Source organism: Leopardus geoffroyi, chromosome A1, assembly GCF_018350155.1.
Source record: "Leopardus geoffroyi isolate Oge1 chromosome A1, O.geoffroyi_Oge1_pat1.0, whole genome shotgun sequence".
Taxonomy (NCBI): domain Eukaryota; kingdom Metazoa; phylum Chordata; class Mammalia; order Carnivora; family Felidae; genus Leopardus; species Leopardus geoffroyi.
In genome coordinates this window covers 121,373,818-121,395,423 of record NC_059326.1, presented here as the reverse complement: position 1 = coordinate 121,395,423, position 21,606 = coordinate 121,373,818, and the positions used below count along the sequence as shown (strand labels likewise).

At 41.4% G+C, this 21,606-nt stretch overlaps 1 protein-coding gene across 2 annotated transcripts; it reads left to right on the top strand.

Annotated features, from left to right (window-relative positions):
• The first annotated feature begins 1,248 nt into the window (after positions 1-1,248).
• On the top strand, positions 1,249-21,383 carry PLAC8L1 (PLAC8 like 1). Of its 2 annotated transcripts, none has more exons than XM_045492683.1 (4): positions 1,249-2,266; positions 7,247-7,380; positions 19,857-19,993; positions 21,182-21,383. In XM_045492683.1, exons 1-4 carry the CDS (start codon positions 2,142-2,144, stop codon positions 21,260-21,262), a joined length of 477 nt encoding a protein of 158 aa, XP_045348639.1. In that variant the 5' UTR covers positions 1,249-2,141; the 3' UTR covers positions 21,263-21,383. The 2 variants fall into 2 exon arrangements, with proteins under 2 accessions (XP_045348639.1, XP_045348629.1); XM_045492673.1 differs by having other exon boundaries at positions 21,122-21,383.
• The last annotated feature ends 223 nt before the right edge of the window (positions 21,384-21,606 follow it).

The following is a 21,606-nucleotide window of genomic DNA, read 5'->3' as shown; positions in this document are numbered from 1 at the left end:
GTTGGAGAGTGTGGTCTAGTAACTTGATGAAATTTAGGGTAAACATTACATCATATTGCATCATATCAAGTGGTACATAGGATGAGCTTGTTGCACTCTTAGTAATACTAAATTTGGTATTTTTCCAAACTCTCCATTATAAAGACACATTTTGATAACTTTCAGAACTTTCCATTTTAAAGGTATATATATATTTTAAATCACTTCCAGAATTTTTGTTGTAATGATACTAAAAAAAAAAAAATATATAGCAACACTCAGAACTTTCCATTTTAAAGATAGATTTTGAGTATTTCTGGAACTCTCCAGTGTTAAGATATGTTATTTTCTTTTGCAATTAGAAATCTGTGGAGTGATATTTTGGCACCTTGGGAACATCCTGTTTCCATTCTTTTTTACCTAGTGGTTTTAGTACCCCTTGAAGATCCTTTCCTGAATAAGTTATGTTAGAAGCTGTTCAAAATGGTGATTTTTTAAATGCTATTATTTCTTTTTCATAAACAGTTGTCATTCTTCTGTAAAGAACACTCCTTTTTCTTTTTTTCATTTTATTTTTTGGTGAACCAGTTATGTGGCATGTGGATTAGTCACTTCATATAATCGATGTTTGATTAGAAAAGTTAGGTACAAGTGAAATTTTTCTTTAATATAATTTATTGTCAAATTGGCTTACATACAACACCCAGTGCTCATCCCAACAGGTGCCCTCCTCAATGCCCATCACCCACATTCCTGTCTTCCCCAGGCCCCATCCACCCTCAGTTTGTTCTCTGTATTTAAGAGTCTCTTATGGTTTGCCTCCCTCCCTCTCGGTAACTTTTTTTCCCCCTTCCCCTTCTCCCCTGGTCTACTGTTAAGTTTCTCAAGATCCACAGATGAGTGAAAACATATGGTATCTGTCTTCCTCTGACTGACTTATTTCACTTAGCATAACACCCTCCAGTTCCATCCATATTGCTACAAATGGCATGATTTCATTCTTAATCATTGCAGGCACATGTACCCCAATGTTTATAGCAGCACTTTCAACTGTAGCCAAATTATGGAAAGAGCCTAAATGTCCATCAACTGATGAATGGACAAGTGAAATTTTAAAATATGGAATCAGGGGCACCTGGGTGGCTCAGTTGGTTAAACATCTGAGTTCGGCTCAGGCCATGATCTCACGGCTTGTGGGTTCGAGTCCCATGTCGGGCTCCGTGCTGACAGCTCGGAGCCTGGAGCCTGCTTCAGATTCTGTGTCCCCCTCTCTCTCTGCCCCGCTCATGCTCTGTCTCTCTGTTTCTCAAAAATAAATAAACATTTAAAATTTTTTTTAAATATAAAATATGGAATCAGCTTACATGTACAATGGTTGTTCACTGTTTAAAGGAACCTTATTGTGTCTTTTTTCGCAAAGGTAGTAATCACCCATTAATTTCTGCTATCCTTACAAACTTTAATTTTCACGTATAACACATTTATTCAACAAATTATCGAATGCTTATTATGTTGCAGACACTGTGTTAAGCATTTAGAGTGGAGTGGTTAGCAGAAGAAGCGCGGCTGTCCTTCGTGGAGGATGCGTCCTTCCAGATCAGGAGACAGAGTTGCCCAGAACTCAGTGAGTGAAGGCGAGTAGGAAGCTGTCTCTGCAGCATCTTGATTCGGGAGGTGTTATATAGGCTTTGCCTCACAACCCTGCTTAACAAATGCTTTGAAATTCAGAACCTGCAACAGTCATTCTCCATGGGTTTGATGAGAAGGGTATATAGCAGAGCTGGCAATTCCCTCCTGTTGTCTTTCTAATGTAACGCTGAATTATGATTGTAGACCTCTTCCCTCAACTGCACTTTTTTCTAATTTTCTTTTCTCTCTGGACATTTCCCCAGCATTGCTGGGGTCCACACCTCCATAAGGCATGTCTCAGAGGCTTACTTCGGAGACTCTTAAATACCCTGAACGTGGACATGTCCAGTTAGATGTGTACCTGTCTTTAAAGAAATAAGATGTCTGTTGTTACAGTGCTATGACCTCAGGTTCCAGAATATCAGTGCAACATTCTTTAGAAGGGAGGTTTCACTTTGGATTAAGTCTACGTTTGGAATCAGCCTATTGTCAAGGGGAGAAGGTTAATCCCGGTGACAGGAAAACACTCCACTATGAACTGGTTTGGAAATTATTTCTCTAGATTTCCTGAGGATGCTTCCTTACTCAACATACACTCACCTCTGTTGCTTTCACTCAGATCATCTGAAGATGAGCAACATTTTATTTCCAGCACGAGGTAGAGAGTTTGGTGATACCCTTTTCTTCTAGGTTTTTCTCTTTGGGTAGCATGTCAAATCTCTCTCTCTCTCTCTCAATCTCTTTAAAAATCAGTCTCATCTTATAAGGACCCAGAGAGAAGAAAACTGGGCTTGAGAAGAAAGTAGTTGCTATCCTTTCCTATGGGTACTTGAAAAGGGACAACCGATGAGTTCCTTCGGGCCGTGCTTGGCTAGTGAAAAGAGAAGGGCTGGCTTGGGTGAAAGAGTGTCTCTTTACCCTTAAGTTACAATGTCGAACCCTGACCAAGTGAAACTTTATTTCTGGTGGCTGCTAGTAATTTCTACCCTTTTGACATAAAAACTCGAGGGCTTTGGCTTCAGTTAAATTTGAAGTAATCAAGGAGGCCTGAATGGAAGGTGGAATGAAACCTTAGAATTGCAAGTTTCATCAAGGGAGAGAGAGAGTGACAGGAAACCCCCCTCAGGCAGAAGCACCAGGCAGGTGGGGCCATGGCCTGGGGAATGCGCTCTGCTTCGAGAAGAGGAGAAGGACAGAGTGAGGTCAGAAAGGGGGAAGGGTGTGCACCTTCAGTAGGAGCAGAGAACTGGAATGACTTGAGTCAGTGTCCTGCCTCCCACCAGATGAAGCCTCCCTCTGCTTCTGTCTCTTAGGGTGACCTCACTGCTTGGTTCTCCTGGGACTGTCCTGAGGTTCGCACTGAAAGTTCTTCATCCTGGGAAAACTGGGATGATGGGTCACCGTGGCTGAAGTTTTAGGTATTTGGGCAGCACACATGACACCTGGGAAACTGCCCCAGTTCTCTTCCCTCTGTTCTTTGTTTCTCAGAAAAGGGTACAGAATGCCCTCGGCTAAGTGCAGGATCACTAAGTGACAATAATAACAACAACCGCCATCAGCTGCATGCCTACTATGTGCCAAGTGCCTGATCTTGTTTCATCCTCCAGGCAACTGGGGAGGTGGGATGTTTTCAATCCAGTTTTATGGAAGAGAGGCCAGAGCTGAGGGCTCTGACAGGGTGTGTTTTCCGAGGTCAAACAACTGGAAAGCAGCTGAGCCACATTTGAATTTTAGGGTGCCTGGGTCTAAAACCTGTCCTCTTCCACTAAATAAAGAACTTGCTCAATTTGATGGCAAATGGACCGCTGCTCTGATTTAGCAAAGCTCTGTGACCATCAGCCTCATCTTCTGTTTCCAAACTCTTTCCTGTTCTTAATGGTAGTCGAAGATTCCCCGGGATATGCGCGGAGCTCAGAGATGTGCCGGAAGCTACAGTAGGTGCTTTAGTCTGATACTTGTAGCAGCCCCTGATTAATTATTCAGTTTTTAAAGGACCTACTAAGTGCCTGGCACATAGAAGGTGCTCAGTGAAGGGAAGCTATGCTTGTTGTTTTAATTATGACACATGAGCTATAATCTTGAGCTGCAACTTTTTAGTGAATGCATATCAATTCAAGCATTTTAATATTAAAACCACCGAGGATTCAGAGTATTAAGACACTCAGTAATACACTTGCTGAATTCAGAATTAGGCAAACACACAAAAAACAACTTTTTTTCCCCCACCACGGAGAAGGTGCTTGCTCTCTTTGCTGTTTGATTTGGAATAGAGGACAGCCTTCCTTGCCATCATAAAAGCTGTTACACACAGAATGCTGAGATGGAAGCAGAAATTGTTTTCTAGGGCTGAAAGCTGTAAATGGTTCGTTTCAGGGAAAAATCTAATCCAGAGGCTCAGGCCTATGAAATTCCTTTACTAATATCAGAGATAATTGGAAGCTCCCAGTATAAGGACAGAAGCCCCAAGTTGTGAGCGTCACATTGAGAGATAAATGCCTTGGCCTCTATAGAGGGATGCGGGGAGCTCTTAGGCCAGTCTCTGCTTTTATTTCTTCTTTCAACACCTGAGAGTTGTACATTTGCTAGAGAAGGAAACACAGTTAAGATCACATGATTTATAACTAGATTTGAGGAGGACTCAAAGAGACATGGGCATTCAGTTTGGTCCAGTTCAACAAATAACCAACCACATGGCCCTTAGGTGTCAAGGTCGTGTGCTGGATTCTGGGCTTATATGGAGAAGCAGGATGTCCTTGCTGACCCCAAGGAGCTCACACGGAGACGGAGGAAGTAATAATAAATTATAAAGGTGGTTTCCTCGGGGCCAATTTGAAATCTTCATGGTTGTCTTAATCTGCTTGGGCTTCCATATCACAATACCGTAGACTGGGTGGTCTAGTGGACAGAGATGCATTTTCTCACAGTTCTGGAGGCAGGAAGTCCAAGGGTAAGGTGCCAGCAAGCTCAGCTTCTGGGGAGGGCTGTCTACCTGGCTTGTATCCTTCTCACTGGGTACTTAACGTGGGCTCTTGACATGGCACTTCTATCTGACTAGGATCCTACCCCTATTCCTCACTGAACCTTAATTACCTCCTAAAAGCCTTCTCCAAACAGTCACACTGGGGCTAGGGCTTCAACATAGGACTTTGGGGGAACAAAGTTCATATACCACAGGCCCTAACCCACATCATTAAAATGTTTTAAAATGTAACTCATACCATAGGTTATATCCACATCCACATTTTTTTTTTTTTTTTGCTGTCCAGTATGTGAAAGGATTTTTATAATTACTTCTGAAATTATTTGGCTAGCAGTAATTAATTCATTTTATGATTGGCACTTGTTTCTTAGTAATCATTCATACTTGGGATTTTCTGCAAAATGAGAATTCTAAATTGTTTCTCAGTGTAATGAAATATTTGTGGGTTTCTAAATTTGACGGTTAATGAGATCAGCATAATGCTAGATTTTTGTGTTTAGTTGAGCATTAGCTAATTTTGCGGTCTGTCTTGTAGTTTTTATATTTTGGAGCCACTATTTTTTTCCAGGTCTCAAATACTTTTGCAGGCTCTTGGAAAGTGTGTTAGCCTCTAAGCATTGCCTATAAATACCTAAGGGATAAAGGGGCTTCTAGCCAGGGAGCTCCTGACCTTAAGCTCTCTTCCAGGCTCTCATGCCTCTCCCAGCTCGTGTCTCACGGGCCCTAAAGACTGGCTCTGTTCCAACCGTCCTCTTCCCCGCCAGCCTACCTTCTATTCAGTGTTCCTTGCCATCTCTGCTACGTTGACATCACCACCCACCTAGTGGGAGACTCAGAGGTTCCCGCGGTCATCATCAGTGATCTCCATATCCACCTGTATCAGGTTTCAGGATGGTGTCAGGAAGACTGCATAGGTATTGCCTGGCAACTCTGTTATGAGTACTGATTTCTGTACCTCATGTCTGGAGACCTGTGCTGTTGGCTTGGGGCGAGACTTGGGCATTTGTGTTTTTAGCAAGCTCATGTGCTTATTAAAAAGCACACCAGATTTGGGAAGGTGTGGACATGGGTAGCGTTGGTGGAATGAAACAGAGATATAGATCTTAACAAGAACAGTGCACCCCCGTTGCATTTATTGCCCCAGTTTAGAGATTCTCAGAGGGCCCTTCTGCTGTTTCCAAGATGCCCTGAGGGTGTTGCCTTAAGGGTGCCCAGGAATGTTCCACTCTGGCCTCCAGGCTCTAGGTCCCAGGTGCTGAGCGTTGGTGACTAGTACTGCAACGACAGCTGTTACGGGAAGAAATTCTGCTGTCTCTTGTTTATTTTGTCTCAAGGATGAGGCAGGCTCTTTAATTCTTCACAGCATACCAGAGACAGGTACAAACTGTTAATGAGGCTTGCCAAAAGGGAAGCACAATCTAGAATAATTACTACCATGTACAGTCTCCCTCCTCTCCATCTGCCCCTTCCGTAAGGCTAGGTACAACTTAGCCTTCACTGTGGGGCTTGCCCAGGTATCCCCATGGTAGGAGCTCAGGTCAAACTGTCTCCAGAAAGAGAAAGACGTTTTTCCACCTCACTTTTAAAGTCCATCCCCACCTGTTGGGATGAGCACTGGGTGTTGTATGGAAACCAATTTGACAATAAATTTCATATTAAAAAAAAAATAAAGCCCATCCCCTGGGCCCATATTTCCTACTTCAGAATGATAGAGTAGAATATCTATTCCCTTCAGTGAAAACGAACCCAAATTGTACTTTGTGGGCCCAGTAGGACAATCTTACAGTACTTTGATATCAAGACATCTTCTTTTTATTTTATTAAAATTGTTTTTAAGTTTATTTATATATTTTGAGAGAGAGAGCAAGCCGGGGAGGGACAGAGAGAGAGGGAGGGAGAGAATCCCAGCCAGGCTCCGCGCTGTCGGCATAGAACCGCATGTGGGGCTTGAACTCACGAACCTGAGTTGAACCTGATCAGACTTGAGCTGAAATCAAGAGTCAGACACTTAACCGACTGAGCCACCGAGGCGCCCCTCAAGACGTCTTCTGAAGTCTTGGTTGTTCACTTAAATGATACTGCATGTTCAGCTTCCATAGCCTAGTCCCGATTTCCATGTCTGATTCCTTATTAATCTTTTCAACAAAGGCTCAAAACACTTGGGGTGTATGTAGCCTCGCTCAGGTCACCATGTTACATATTCTCTGGGCATAGCAAACTAATTATATGTCCTTCATTTGAGATAATAACCCTATGAGGTCATTTTTCTTTATCTCATATTTGGACAAACAGAAACAGGTTAAGCGACTTCACGAAGGTCACTTTTCCTGGAAGTGGCATGCTGGGATTTGAACTGAAGCCTCTTGGTTCCAAATTGTGAATTTAGCTATTAGGAAACACTGAGGAAATAGGCTGGGCATTAAGGTGGAGTGACAGGATCTGGAATAATCATGCCATTAACAGAGATAGGGCACAGTCAGTGGAGAAGGAGTGATGAAGTAGGAGGGGAGTACATGGTGAGGAGCTTGGGCTATGAAATAAGAACCACTTGGCATTCTTGGGTCCCATTCTCCTCTTTATCACTCTGTCTTGGCTTAATGGTTATCCTTCTGAACCATTATCTTTGTTTTCAAGTTAATCACCATTTTGACTCTCCAGGAGCCATGCACCAGCCCAGGCCGTGACGAAGCAGCCTGTCTGGGGAGATACCGGCAGGACCACAATCATGATTGTCCAGACAGGTGGAGACTGGAGCACTGGCCTCTTCAGTGTCTGCAGGGACAAGAGAATTTGTATGTTTTTCCTGTTCATTTTGAGTTCTCCTTTACTATTTTCTTTCCCCAGGCATCAGATGGGTGCAAAAGCTACGTCAGGCACAAGGACAGAAATATAATGTTTTTAGAATAACTGGACTGATCTTCTAGTGACTCATATGCACTTATTGGCAGGAAAAATCCTGCTTTTCAGGGATGGGAATGCTTTTATAGAGTCAGTGGTGACTTCAGAGATTTTTTTTAAATGACAAAATTCACTGTTGGCAAAGATGCCTTAGTGGGCCCCCCCATCTGCTGCTGGTGGGAGTTTAAATTGGTATAACCTTCCTGCCGGATGGCTTAGCAATACATATAAAAAGAACCTCAAGTGTTACATAGTGTTTGACCCAGTAATTACATTTTTAGGCGTTTAGTCTAAGGAAATAAATCCACGTGCAAAGATTTAGCAACATTAAATTTTGTGGCATCGGATATCACAGCAACAGTCTGGAACAACCTAAAATGTTTGATGGGGGCATGCATACAAGGAATTATTATACAGCCATGAAAAGTCATGTCGTAGAATAACATTTAATGGGATGAAAGATGTCTTGGTATTTTTTAAGTTTAAGAAGCAGACTATAAAGCCAAGCATGGTAGAAACTATTTGTGGAAGGGTGGGGGCCATACTTGAAAAATGCCAGGCGGGATACCAATACAAAAGTTTATGACATGTCTCCAGATGGTAGGCTAATGAATCATTTTTATTTCCTTTCTTTTGCTTATCCCTTACTAGTATTTCTATGAGGAATGTGTGGTACTCTTATAAGAACAAGAATAATCACAAAAGAAGCCCCCTTTGTTGACTGAAATATTTTCATATGCTTGTTCAGCTATAAAGATGTACCAATAACACTGTCCACCAGCTATGTGATTTTCCTCTGGGAATGAAAGTTCAAAGCACATTGATTTCATTTTTATCTTAGGACATTCTGATGTGTCTCTGGTACCACACGTCCGCATTCCCTTCCAGGTCCTACCTTTGCCCTAGGGAGCAACTCGGTCACAGGGTCTTTCTTGTATATGTTGGGGTGAGGTGTGTGTGGGGGTCCCTTTGTTGGATAAGCATTAGCTACTAATGTTGAAAATCCAACAGACCCTGGATCTAATATTTTGGAAGAATATGGCTTTCCGTGCCCATTGCAGGTTTCTGAGAAGGTCTGAATTTGTTTCTAAAGCCTCACAGAGTTGATCAATCAGCAATTGATCTCAGCCGTTTCGTGGTCCACATCCCTATTCAGCCGAGAGTCTTGCTGAGACCAAAGCTCTCCCACCATGTTTTGGTGCTCTGGTCATCCAGCCTTGAGCCCTTCACCGTCTGCCTGGGCCTCACAGAGGAAAGACTGCCCAGTACAAAACCTTGCCCTCCGTCCTGTTCCTTTGTCCATCTGACCCAGAGCTCAGCAGGCTTCTTCCTGCCTCTGCTATCTGTGTGGACTTCTGACCAGATAATGATGGCAGCCATTCTCTGATTCTCTCAGCATTCTTCTTTGTTCTCTTCCAGATACTCTGACTTTGGCTGTCCCCCAGTACTGAGGTACAGAGAAGACAGAATAGCCATGTGGAAACACAGCATTGAATTGGGAAGTGGACCATTTTCCTTTCCTAGCTTGTAGGTGGTAGTTGGGGGACCACCAGTGCATTTTCTAGTAGGGCAGAGCCTCAAATATACTGTAGTGGTGAGGAGAACATGATTATATGAGATAGACCTTGCCAGATAGAGATCTTAACTCTGCCTCTTACCGGCTATTTGGCCTTGAACAAATTCTCTGGAATTTGCCACCTCTAAAGTGAGGATAATAAAAGTGCTTACCTCAGGGGTTGTTGTTAAGATTAAAACATAATGTCTGGAACCTATAAACACTGCCTTGGAACTTAACTGAATCAGAGTTTTTTGGGTCGCATGCTATCGTTGAACAGTCCTTTCAAAATTCATGTCTACCTACAGCTTCTGAATGTGACCTTATTTGGAAATAGGGTCTCTGCAAGGTAGTCTAGTTAAAAAGAGGTTATAGTTGATCAGGGTGGAACCTAATCCAATGGCTGATGTTCTCATAAGAAGCAGGAAATTTGGACACAAACACTCAGAAGAGAAAGCCAGGGGAAGAACAGAGGCAGAGATTGGGATAATGCATTCCCAAGCCAAAGAATGCCAAAGATTGCTAGCATCACCAAAAGCTTGGAGAGAGGCATGGACCAGACTCTTCCTCCTGGAGGAGGAACTTCTGGAAAGAATTAATCCTGCTAACACCTTGATTTCATACTTCCAGCCTCCAGAATTCTCCAGTGAGAATAGTTAAAAAAAAATTTTTTTTAATGTTTATTTATTTTTGAAGGAGAGAGAGCATGAGCAGGAGAGAGGCAGAGAGAGAGGGTGACACAGAATCCGAAGCAGGCTCCAGGCTCCGAGCTGTCAGCACAGAGCCCGACGTGGAGCTTGAACTCATGGACCACGAGATCACGACCTGAGCCAAAGTCAGACGATTAACCGACCGAGCCACCCAGGCACCTGGAGAATAATTTCTTTTTAAAATTTTTATTTAAATTCCAGTGAGTTAACATACAGTGTAATATTAGTTTCATGTGTATCATATAGTGATCTAACAATTCCATACATCACCCAGTGCTCATCACAAGTGCATTCCTTAATCCCCATCACCTAGTTTACTCATCCCCCCACTCACCCCTTCTCTAGTAACCATCAGTTTATGAGAGAATAATTTCTATCTCTTAAAGAGGCCCCGTTTGTGGTATTTTGTGATGGCAGTGCTAGGAAACTAATACACAAACGTTGGACTTCATTAGAAGGCTTTGGGTAGCTCACAAAATGAAAAAATCAACTAAAAACTAAGCTCAGAACAGACAACCTGCATTATCAGGAGCTAGCCGACTGTCTGGTTAATTCCAAACATTTTGATCCCTTTGAGAATAAAAGGGATAAAAATTTCCTCTCTGAGAATTGATGGATCAGATGGAGTGGAATTTGCCGGGTTTAGGTCATTTGGAAGGGCAGTCCCATCAGTATTGCCCACAGTAATGAAGGGATAATTTCCCAACATTATTGTCGGGGTACTGTTAACAGGAAATGCCCAACAAATACCCAATGAACTTAGTGAATCTAAGGTATTAATATTATCGTTCCTGTAAATTGTTACTATTCTCCACCGTTTTGGGAGCAAAGAGTAGAGTCAGGAGACTTCAACTGGCTGCTGCACCATGATTTGTGCTCAATCCCAAGAGCACCTAAAAAGTTGGCTAAAGCAATGACCATCCTCACCATCCCCTCTGCCTTAAATGTTGCTTCACTGCTTAGCTCTGTTCTCCATGCTCATTAATGTTCCAACCAACTGCACTAGATCTCCTGAGGAGTCCTAGCCTGTTCGTTTGAGAGCCCATTCTGGGGGCAAGGTGAGAAGGGAGAAAATGCAGAGAAATAGAATATTCTTTACATTTTGGCATGATCCGTGGAGAAGAGGCCCAGGATATACAGTACAAGGTGCTCTTGAATGTTCTATGTTCCAATTGTTATAACCTGGATGGGCCTCCATTTTATGACTGCGCAGTGTGTCTCTAATCTGACTGTCTCAGAAGAAAACTTAAAGATAATATCACTTTCCACCCTCGTTCACTGCACAGTGATTCCAGGACATGGGTGGAGTAAGAGGGCTATGCATCCTGGGTTTCTTTTCTTCGTTGTTAAAAAGGGCTACTTTATCCACAGAATTCTGATTTGAGCAAACCACTGTGAAAATAGTTAACAAACTTGGGAACAAAAAGGAGAGCTGCTTTCCATGACCTTGTCCATGCCAGATTCCCATCCTGGGACAGTTTTCCATTGAATTTTGAGAATTATTGCTACAATTTGTCCTTCATTAGACAAAGGGTACATTATGAACAGCAACGATTTCCATTTCTTTTTGACATTTTGCTTCTTCATTTTATTGCAATTACTTTTTTTTTTTTTTTAAATGGCCTCTGTCTCCCCACCTTGGTGCTTTTATGTGAATTCACAGTGCGCTGCGATTGGCAAATGGGTGCTTCTGCGTTCTTGAAGATGGGGTTTCTGAAAGCTCAGTTGTGAAGATAAAGTTGAGGGGAAATGCATGGCTGCTAAATGGCATTGTGAGTAGAAGGTGAGGTGTCCCAGCGTTGGGAATGTTTGTGATGTTGCCCCAGAGAAGGTTTATATAGAAGGTGTAATCAACATTGGTTTGTCATTCAACCCCTGTTTACTGAGCTCCTACCTGTGTGCAGACAGATGGTGGGTGTTACAGATGTAATAGTGAATAAGACGGAGATGGTTTTGCAGATAGACAATAAGCATGTAAATCAATAAACAAAAGCATGACAGTTGTGATAAGTGCCATGAAGGAAATAAATAGGGTGCTGTGGAAGGAATCCATAGTGGAGTGGGGTCAAGGATGGCCTCTTCGAGGAACTGACTTAAGCTGATTCCTGAAAGATGGGAAGAAAGCAGCTACTCAGGCAACCTCCCTGTGGAGGGCACCATAAGTACCAGGGGGTAAAGAACTTGGTGCGACTGGTAACCATAAGATGCCCAAGATGGGGAGAATGAAGAGGGCCAGGATTTTTTGTGCCCTAGAAGAGGAAAAGGCATTGAAAAGCCTTCAGCCTGGGATTTGTGTCCCTGAACTGTATCTTGGGTAAACCATACACTCCCTGAAGGCAGGGACCACTGTTGTCTTGCTTACCACTCCGGTGCCCAGCAGAGCACCTGGCCCACAGGAGGCACGAAGAACTATTTCCCGGACATTCCATCAATGAATGAATCTTAACCTGTATTCTCAATTCTTTCTTTCTTGCCCTTCATTGAAAGAATAATAAATCCTCTGAGTTGGAAGGGCTGTTGGAGTCAGCTGGTCTGGCCCCTCACCTGCTTGGTTAAATCTCCTCTGCATTATGCCTGGCGAGAAGGACCTGACAAGTTTGGCTTTCTGAACATTTCCAGGGAGGAGGGCTTCTCTCCTTTGGAGACAACTCAGTGCTTTGAAAGAAAAAAAGAAAAGAAAGGAAAAAAAAAAAAAAAAGAGAAGATTTTGAATAGGTTTGCCTGCACATGATGCAAAATTCAAAAGTACCTACGCCTTTGATATATTTGCCATCTGTCCACCCAGTTTCCACCAGAGGCACCTGCTCTTACTTGAGGCCAGGTAGAGTCTATATGCTTGTAAAGATATAAAATAGTTTTAAATGAAAATACATTAATCTTTTTGTTATAAAGCTATCATGTAATCATCATAAAAAAGGAAAACACACAAGGCTTATAAATGAAAAAAGCAGGATCCTGTAATCCCAGCTGTCAGAGATAATCATCGTTAATATTTTGGTATGTGTCCTTCCAGAAGTTTTGCTGAATGTGTCTGTGTATAATTTCCACAAATAGTAGAATTGTAAACACACACCGTTCTGCACCTTTGTTTTCAATTTAACGGTATATCCAGGGTATCAGACCATATCGGCACTTCTGGAGCTAATATTTTAAATTGCTGCATAGATTCCCTTGTATGAATGTACCATGATTTATTTATCCAGAAATCCCCATTGGTGCACCTTCATGGGGCCTCCAGACTTTTTGCTATTCACACCAATGCTCCGTGAATGTCTTCGTACAGATGTCACTTTTGAATGTGTGTGAGTTTACCTGTTGGATAATTGCTGAGGAATAAACCTGCTGGCCAAATAGTATGTTCCATTTTAAATCTTGATAGTTGTTGCCAACTGAGTCTCCATTTGGAAGTTGTACTAATGTACACTCCCGCCCACATTGTATGAGTGTGCTCCATTTCTTTTTTGAGCATCTCGTACTGTTAGATGGTTCTGACTTTTTGTAATAATTGATCTGAACTATTGCTTCGCTGCAGCTTCCTCCCACCTTCCCTACCTTTGCTCTCTGGGGCTCCGCACTCCAGTTTCGTGCAGGCTTTTTCTTTTTATCTTGCCTCCCCTGTGAGTTAGGAGGATGAATAATGAACCACATTTCGTGCATGAGGGTGGAGCCCATCTAGGAGGACAAGCCAGGAACATTTAAGCTGTGGGTGCTTACATAACTACCAGGCCTTTGGGTGTAACATAAGAGAAAGAGGCCAAATTTATGGTTCAAATCCCCTTTTGAGCCTGAGCTCCTTTAAACAATACATATATATATATAACAATACATTTTTACATATATGTATATACACAACACATGAGTGTGTTCACCTTATAAAAAAAATGGAACATTGCAGAACAGGAAACTATGTCTCCTCTTTTTTATTAAATCAGTTTGGAGGGTTTCCTTCCAGATATTTTTCTCTATTTATATATGTATCCATGAGTAGTATATACTTTTGTTTTGTAACTCTTTAAACAAAGCATCAATAGTATTACGCTGTACATATCATAATGAACTTTGATTTTTAAAATTTTTATTTTATTTTTATTTATTTTTGAGACAGAGACAGAGCGTGAGTGGGGGAGGGACAGAGAGAGAGGGAGACACAGAATCCGAGGAGGCTCCAAGCTCTGAGGTGTCAGCACAGAGCCTGATGCAGGGCTTGAAGCCACGAACTGTGAGATCATGACCTGGGCCAAAGTCGGCTCAACCGACTAAGCCATCCAGGTACTCCCACTTTTATTTTTCTTAACTCAAAATATGTCTTAGAGATTTAACTCTGTTGGTTCTGAATCTTCCACTGAACTCTTAATTATTCCACAGTAGGATTTATACCATCATGGCCTATTCACACTCTCATCTATTAGAGCACATTTAAGTTTTAAATTTCAAGCTGCAGATAATGCTGCAGTGGACATCCCTGTGTTCCCTCTTTTGTGCACGTGTAAACATTACTCTAGGGTAGATACCCCTAAGTAGAATTACAAGATCCTAGAGTGCTTAAAATTTTACTAGATTCACCCAATTGCCTTCCAAAGTGATTGTGCCCATTCCTGCTTCCAATGGGTCCCTGTTCTCTATGGTTCTCAGCAATTTACAAATTTAGAAACATTTGGCATGCTTATGGGTTTCCAATCTGTCTTAATATGCATTTCATTGATTACTACCAACAATGAGTAGCTTTTCCTGTCTTTTTATTGGCTGTTTGTGTTTCTTCTTTGGTGAATTACTTGCTCATGTCCTGTGCCCATTTTATTCCTTCCTTTCTCCCTTCCTTTCTCCCTCCCTCTTTCTTTCTCTCTCTCTTTCTTTCTTCTTTCTTTCTTTCTTTCTTTCTTTCTTTCTTTCTTTCTTTCTTTCTTTCTTTCTTTTCTTCTTCTTCTTCTTCTTCTTCTTCTTCTTCTTCTTCTTCTTCTTTGTTTAGTTCTTTATCTATTGATGGGTAGGAGTTCTTTGCATGTTCTGGATACTCACCCTTGGCCTGTGATGTATGTTGCAAAATTTTCTCCTACAGACTCTATGGGACAGGGTTCCATCTTCCCACCTCGAGGTGTGAGCCAAGAGTGTGTGTCCTGCTCACTCCATCACACTGGAGCAGTAACATCTGACAAAAAGGAACTTTCCTACAGTTGCATGGTGTAAGAGTGTTGCACAGGAATAAATACAAAGTAGTGGTAGTAAGGGTGCTGTCTTGGAGCAACAAGCACTGTGGCAAACTATGTACACAAAACATGAGGACAAAGTGTAGTGGTTAAACCCCAAAGTGTAGTGGTTAAAACTTTGGGGCCAGAATCAGGCCTGTGCTCTTTCCCTTTTTTTTTTTTTTTTTTAAGTTTATTTATTTATTTTGACAGAGAGAGAGAGGGAGGGAGAGAGCATGGGCAAGGAATGAGTATAGAGAGGAAGAGAGTGAATCCTAAGCAGGTTCTGTGCTGACAGCATGGAGCCCAGTGCGGGGCTCGATCTCACGAACCGTGAGATTATGACCCCATGATATCATGACCTGAGCCAAAATCCAGAGCTGGATGCTTAACAGACTGTGCCACCCAGGTACCCCTGTCTATTCCTAATAAATGTATGGACTTGGGTGAATTACTTTTTTTTTCTTTTCAAATTTTTATTTAAATTGTAGTTAGTTAATGTGCTCGCTTCGGCAGCATATATAATAAATTGTAGTTAGTTAACATATAGTGCAATATTGGTTTCAGGAGTAGAGTTCAATGATTCATCACTTACAACACCCAGTGCTCATCCCAACAAGTGCCTTCTTTAATGCCTATCAGCCACCTAGCCCCTCCCTCACCCACCTCCCTCCATCAACCCTAGTTTGTCCTCTATCATTAGGAGTCTCTTACGGTATTTTGTTTCTTAAATTCCACATATGAGTGAAATCATATGGTATTTGTCTTTCCCTGACTAAATTATTTTGCTTAGCATAATACACTCTAGCTCCATCCACATTGTTGCAAATGGCAAGATTTCATTCTTTTTGATGGCCGAATACTATTCCATTGTGTGTGTGTGTGTGTGTGTGTGTGTGTGTGTGTGTGTGTGTGTGTGTATGTGTGTCTATCAACCACATCTTCTTTATCAATTCATAAGCTGATGGAAATTTGGGTTCTTTCCATACTTTGGCCATTGTTGATAATGCTGCCATAAACATTGGGATGCATGTACCCCTTTGAATCTGTACTTTTGTATCCTTTGGGTAAATACATAGGAGTGCAATTGCTGTGTTATAAGGTAGTTCTATTTTAAACTTGATGAGGAAGCTCCACACGGTTCTCCAGAGTGACTGCACTAGTGTACCTTCCCACCAACAGTGCAACAGGTCTCCCCTCTCTCTGCATCTTTGCCAACACCTGTTGTTTCTTGTCTTGTTAATTTTAGCCATCTGACAGGTGTGAGGTGGTATCTCATCATGGTTTTGATTTGTATTTCCCTGATGATGGGTGATGAACATCTTTTTATGTGTCTATTAGCCATCTGGACGTCTTCTTTGGAAGAGTGTCTGTTCATGTCCTCTTCTTCACTGCCCATTTCTTCACTGGATCATTTGTTTTTTTGGGTGTTGAGTTTCCTAAGTTCTTTATAGATTTTGGATACTAACCCTGTATCAGCTATATCATTTGCAAATATCTTCTCCCATCCTGTAGGCTACTTTTTAGTTTTGTTAATTGTTTCCTTTGCTGTGCAGAAACTTTTTATCTTGACTAAGTCCCAATAGTTCATTTTTACTTTTGGTTCCCTTGCCTCTGGCAACATGTCTAGTAAGAAGTTGCTCCGGCTGATGTCAAAGAGGTTGCTGCCTGTGTTCTCCTCTAAGATTTTGATGGTTTTCTGTCTCACATTTAGGTCTTTCATCCATTTTGAATTTATTTTTAAATATGGTGTAAGACAGTGGTTCAGTTTCATTCTTCTGCATGTTGCTGTCCGGTTTTCCCAACACCATTTGTTGAAGAGACTGTCTTTTTCCCATTGGACATTCTTTCCTGCTTTGTTGAAGATGAATTGATCCTATATAGCTATGAGTCCATTTCTGGGTTTTCTATTCTGTTCCACTAATCTATGTGTTGGTTTTTGTGCCTGTACCATACTGTCTTGATGACTACAGCTTTGTAATATAGCTTGAAGTCTAGAATCATGATGTATCCAGTTTTACTTTTCTTTTTCAGGATTGCTTCAGCTATCTAGGGTCTTTTGTGGTTCCATACAAATTTTAGGATTGTTTGGTCTAGCTCTGTGAAAAGTGCTGGTGGTATTTTGATAGAGATTGCATTGAATGTGTAGATGGCTTTGGTAGCATACACATTTTAACAGCGTTTGTTCTTCCAATCCATGAGCATGGGATGTTTTTCCATTTCTTTATGTCCTCTTCATGTTCTTTCATAAGTGTTTATAGTTTTCAGAGTACATATCTTTCATCTCTTTGGTTAGGTTTATTCCTAGGTATCTTATGGTTTTTGGTGCAATTGTAAATAGGATCAATTCCTTGATTTATCTTTCTGCTGCTTCATTATTGGTGTATAGAAATGCAACTGATTTCTATATGTCGATTTTTATATCCTGTGACTTTGCTGAATTCACATATTAGTTCGAGCAATTTTTTGGTGAAGTCTTTCAGGTGTTCTACATACAGTAATATATCATCTGCAAATAGTGAAAGTGTCACTTCTTCCTTGCCATTTTAGATGCCTTTTATTTCTTTTGGTTTGATTGCTGAGGCTAAGACTTCCAGTATGATGTTAAATAGTAATAGTGAGAGTGGACATCCCTGTCTTGTTCCTGACCACAGGGGAAAGGCTCTCAGTTTTTCCCCATTGAGGATATTAGCTGTGGGTCTTTCATATATGGCCTTTATGATGTTGACGTATGTTCTATCTTTCCTTACTTTGCTGAGGGTTTTTATCAAGAATGGATGCTGTATTTTGTCAAATGCTTTTTCTGCATCTATTGACAGGATTATATGGTTCTAATCCTTTCTTTTATTAATGTGGTATATATATTGATTGATTTGTGAATATTAAACCGCTTGGGTGAATTACTTAAGTCCTCTTGCCATCAGTTTGCTTATCCATTAAAATGGATATAATAAGAGTATCTATATTATAGGATTATTGTGAGTATTAAGTGGGTTAATGAATGCAAAGTATTTTTAGCAAGGTGTGGCACATGGTGAGGTCTAATATTAGCTATTACATAATAAGAATTTGGCTTTCATATTGTTTTTGATCATATCTGTCTTGTGTACTGAGGTAATTGGATGTGTGTTTTGTTGTGTTGCCTTCAGCATCGAGTACTGCACCCTAATGAACACTTAGACAACATGGTTATATGATGGAAAGGATTAAAAATAAAAATAACAGCATGTATTTTTTAAAAAGACTTAATAGTCACAAAGATAAGGTATAGGAATTCCAATGGACAAAAGAGCTTCTTTACAATATATTTACTGAGGATGGTGGGCATTTCTCTTTTCCAATTAAAGTGGTACAGCTTGGGCAATTGTGTAAACACAATTTATTATTCGCTTAGTTTGCCAGCTTTATAATTATACAATTTTGATTAATTTTTTATTTGCAGGCATTTACACTATTTCATAATCCATGCATAAAATGAGATTTGATTGATTTTTTTTTTAATGTGCCATTGATTTCCAAGTCTCCTAATTCAGGGCTGCATACAATGTGACTACTGTGAACTCACAGTAAGTTTACTGGGCCATCTGTCCTCTGGGCTGTTCATGCCACGGGTCAGTGCTCAGTGGGGCCCTCTGATTTTTTTTAAAAAATTATTTATTTATTTTGAGAGAGAGAGAGAGAGAGAGAGAGAGAGAAGAGCACACAGATGTGTGAGCTGTGGTGGAACAGAGAGACAGGGAGAGAATTCCAAGCAGGCTCCATGCTGTCACCATAGAGCCTGATGCAGGGCTCGAATCCACATGATCTGATCATGATCAGATCATGATCTGAGCTGAAACCAAGAGTCAGATACTTAACGGACTGAGCCACCCAGGTGCTCCTGTGCATTTTCTTGTGTATAAATTATGTCTGAATAACATTTATTACATACATGCTTTAAAGGTTATGACTAGCTTTTTGGTATTTAATTGTTATTATTACTGCTATTTTTTGCTGTTTCATAGTCCTAATTATTTGTATTCTTCAAGGTCGTCCTCTTTTGCGATGCTGGATGACTTAACATCTTAACTGTATATCTGGGATTCTTAACCTGCAGTTTGTTGATAGCTTTCAGTGGATCCTTGGACCCCACAAAACTGAATGCACAATTTTGCATGTCTGGGCATCCTTCTTTTCCCTTGAGGAGTGACTTCACAGTTATCATCATATTCTTAAAAGGGTCTGTGACCCAAAACATATTTAAAACAGAACCTCTGCGTAGATGTTTCATGCAGAATATGTAGGAAACAGTATCAGGAGTTAAAGATCAGTGGCTGAATAAATGAGAGACTGTTTCCAGTTGATGCTAAAGGAACCAAGCCTCTAATAGTTTACAGATTAAAACTGGCAGATGTCGGTGGCTCCATGAAACTAGCAAAAATTAGAGTAACCTTCTGGCCTGAGAAATAGAATACAGTCTTGATGAGAACAGCAGACAGAATCCATGCAGCATAAAAGATCTTTCAATCACATTGACAGAAAAAGATGCCTGTTATTCAAAAGTATCGTATACTGGGTCTATTTTAAATATTGAAAATAGATAGATGAACATAATAGAAGCAACAGCTACAATTCAACTGTAAAAAATTATTTAATGCTTTTCTCTTGACAGGAAAAAACAATTACCATCATGAACGCTAACAGAATTGTATCAGGTTCAGCTTTGCCAGTGTTTAACAAAAGAAGACAATTTTGATGTGGCTCAGTTATGGCAATTTTCATACACTGAGTTTTGACAATTGGTTATTCATTCTCAGTCCCTGATTGCAGGGAGGCAGTGTAGCATTAAATTGATGGCACGGGGTTGTAAATGCTCTTTGAGATGTGGAGTTGCTCTGAGCACATCTGAGAACCTTGGTTTTCTTTTATGTGGTTATTGACAGGTTTCTGTGGTCTGTTTTGTCCAATGTGCCTCGAGTGTGACATCGCCAGGCATCACGGAGAGTGCCTTTGTTGGCCATTGTTACCTGGGTCCACCTTTGCACTGAGAGTTGGCACCAGAGAGAGACATAAAATACGGGTAAGTGTGTTTGAAAGTATATGTGAACTTGGATCTCTATAAGAACCTGCATGTCTTTCAAACCTGCGAGTTTCAAAAAAAAAAAAAAAAAGGTCTGGATGAGGATGCTTAAAAACACCACACTTAGTGGAAAACTTTGGGAAAGGAAAGGGAAGAAATTTCTGATTTCATTCATTACGAGGATGTATGTTAACCAAAATGCCACATTATGAAGGGTACTTCAAGTGGCACCTATTATGATGCTAATTGCCAGTCACTGGGCTACTTCTGTTTCTCTTTCTCTTGCTGCATCAAGAGAAGATGATGGGTAGAAATGCACCAAATTTGGAGGATATACTTGGGATGGTCTGACTTCAAATGAAGACTATGTGGCATATGCAGAATTCGCTTTGGGGGTTCCTGGGGGATGCTTCAGAGTCCATCAATTTCCAGGGCAGCTGAGACTGAGGCACAGTGAGAGACTGAGCCCAGACAGATCAGACCTACCAAGATGTGGACAGTTAAAGATAAAAAAAGACATCTCCTTATATATTCATGTGGAATGATCCCTAAAATATATTTTGAAGTGAAAAAAAAAGTACAAGGCACAGAAGTACGCAACTATTTACATAAAAGGACTCTATATATACTTGTGTAGACACTGAATTTATGTGGAAGTGCATATAAAAACCTGCCAACAAAAGTTACCCCCAGGCAAGTTCACTGGGTGGCTGGGGACAGCTGTGGAGGAGGATGTTCTTTTTACTTCCTGTGCCTTCTTACTGTGAGAATTTTGAACCATATGTACTTATTACCCACTCCAAAGAAATAAATAATTATACATATTAAGTCCTAACAGAAAAAAAATATCATGGACAGAGAAATCAGTGGCTTCCAGTATGAAGTCTATATCAGAAGCCCTAAGTAAGGACCGGTCTCTGAAGTGCAAGGATGGATAAGCGGTTGAGCTGCTTGGCACTTGGGTATCCTAGTGGGTCAGTGTCCCTGGGCATGGATTTAGGGTATTGACTTGGTGGATCTTGGAAGCCATGGATGGGCTAGGCCTTCAGGAAATATCGCAGAGGCCCCTGGGTAATGGTCATGAGTCTGTGTGGTTGGGCCACAACGGAGACCTGGGTCTCGCCCTAGGGCACACTGTGTGAGGACTGGCTGGCGGTGCACTGCTGTTGGCCCTTTTCCATCTGTCAGGTGGCCCGGGAACTCAAGATGAGGGCCTCCCAACTCTACGAAATCTGTGCAGCTCCGTCAACCAAGGACAACTTTATCTGACAGAGCCAGAAAACTCTTCCTCCTCACCACCGCCCCCACCCCCGCCCTCCTCTCAAACCCCTCTTCGAAGAGAGAGTTCTTTTCACTGAAATAATATGAAAATAAAGGATTTCTCCCCTACTGTCTTTCCTGTTGTTCTCTCTTTACACGCACCTCCGGGGAAGTCTGTCTGTCATTTGTCTGGATTTGCTCTTCCAGACTCGCCACATAAGGCAACTTCCAGAGGTGAGTCTGTGCCTTCCACACCCGCCTGGAGTTTGAGAAGGTGGCATTTCCCCCCGGTCTTCCTTCTACCATCCTTTCACGGGAAGCTTTCTTTTGCTCACCCCCTGTTCCCAGAGCGC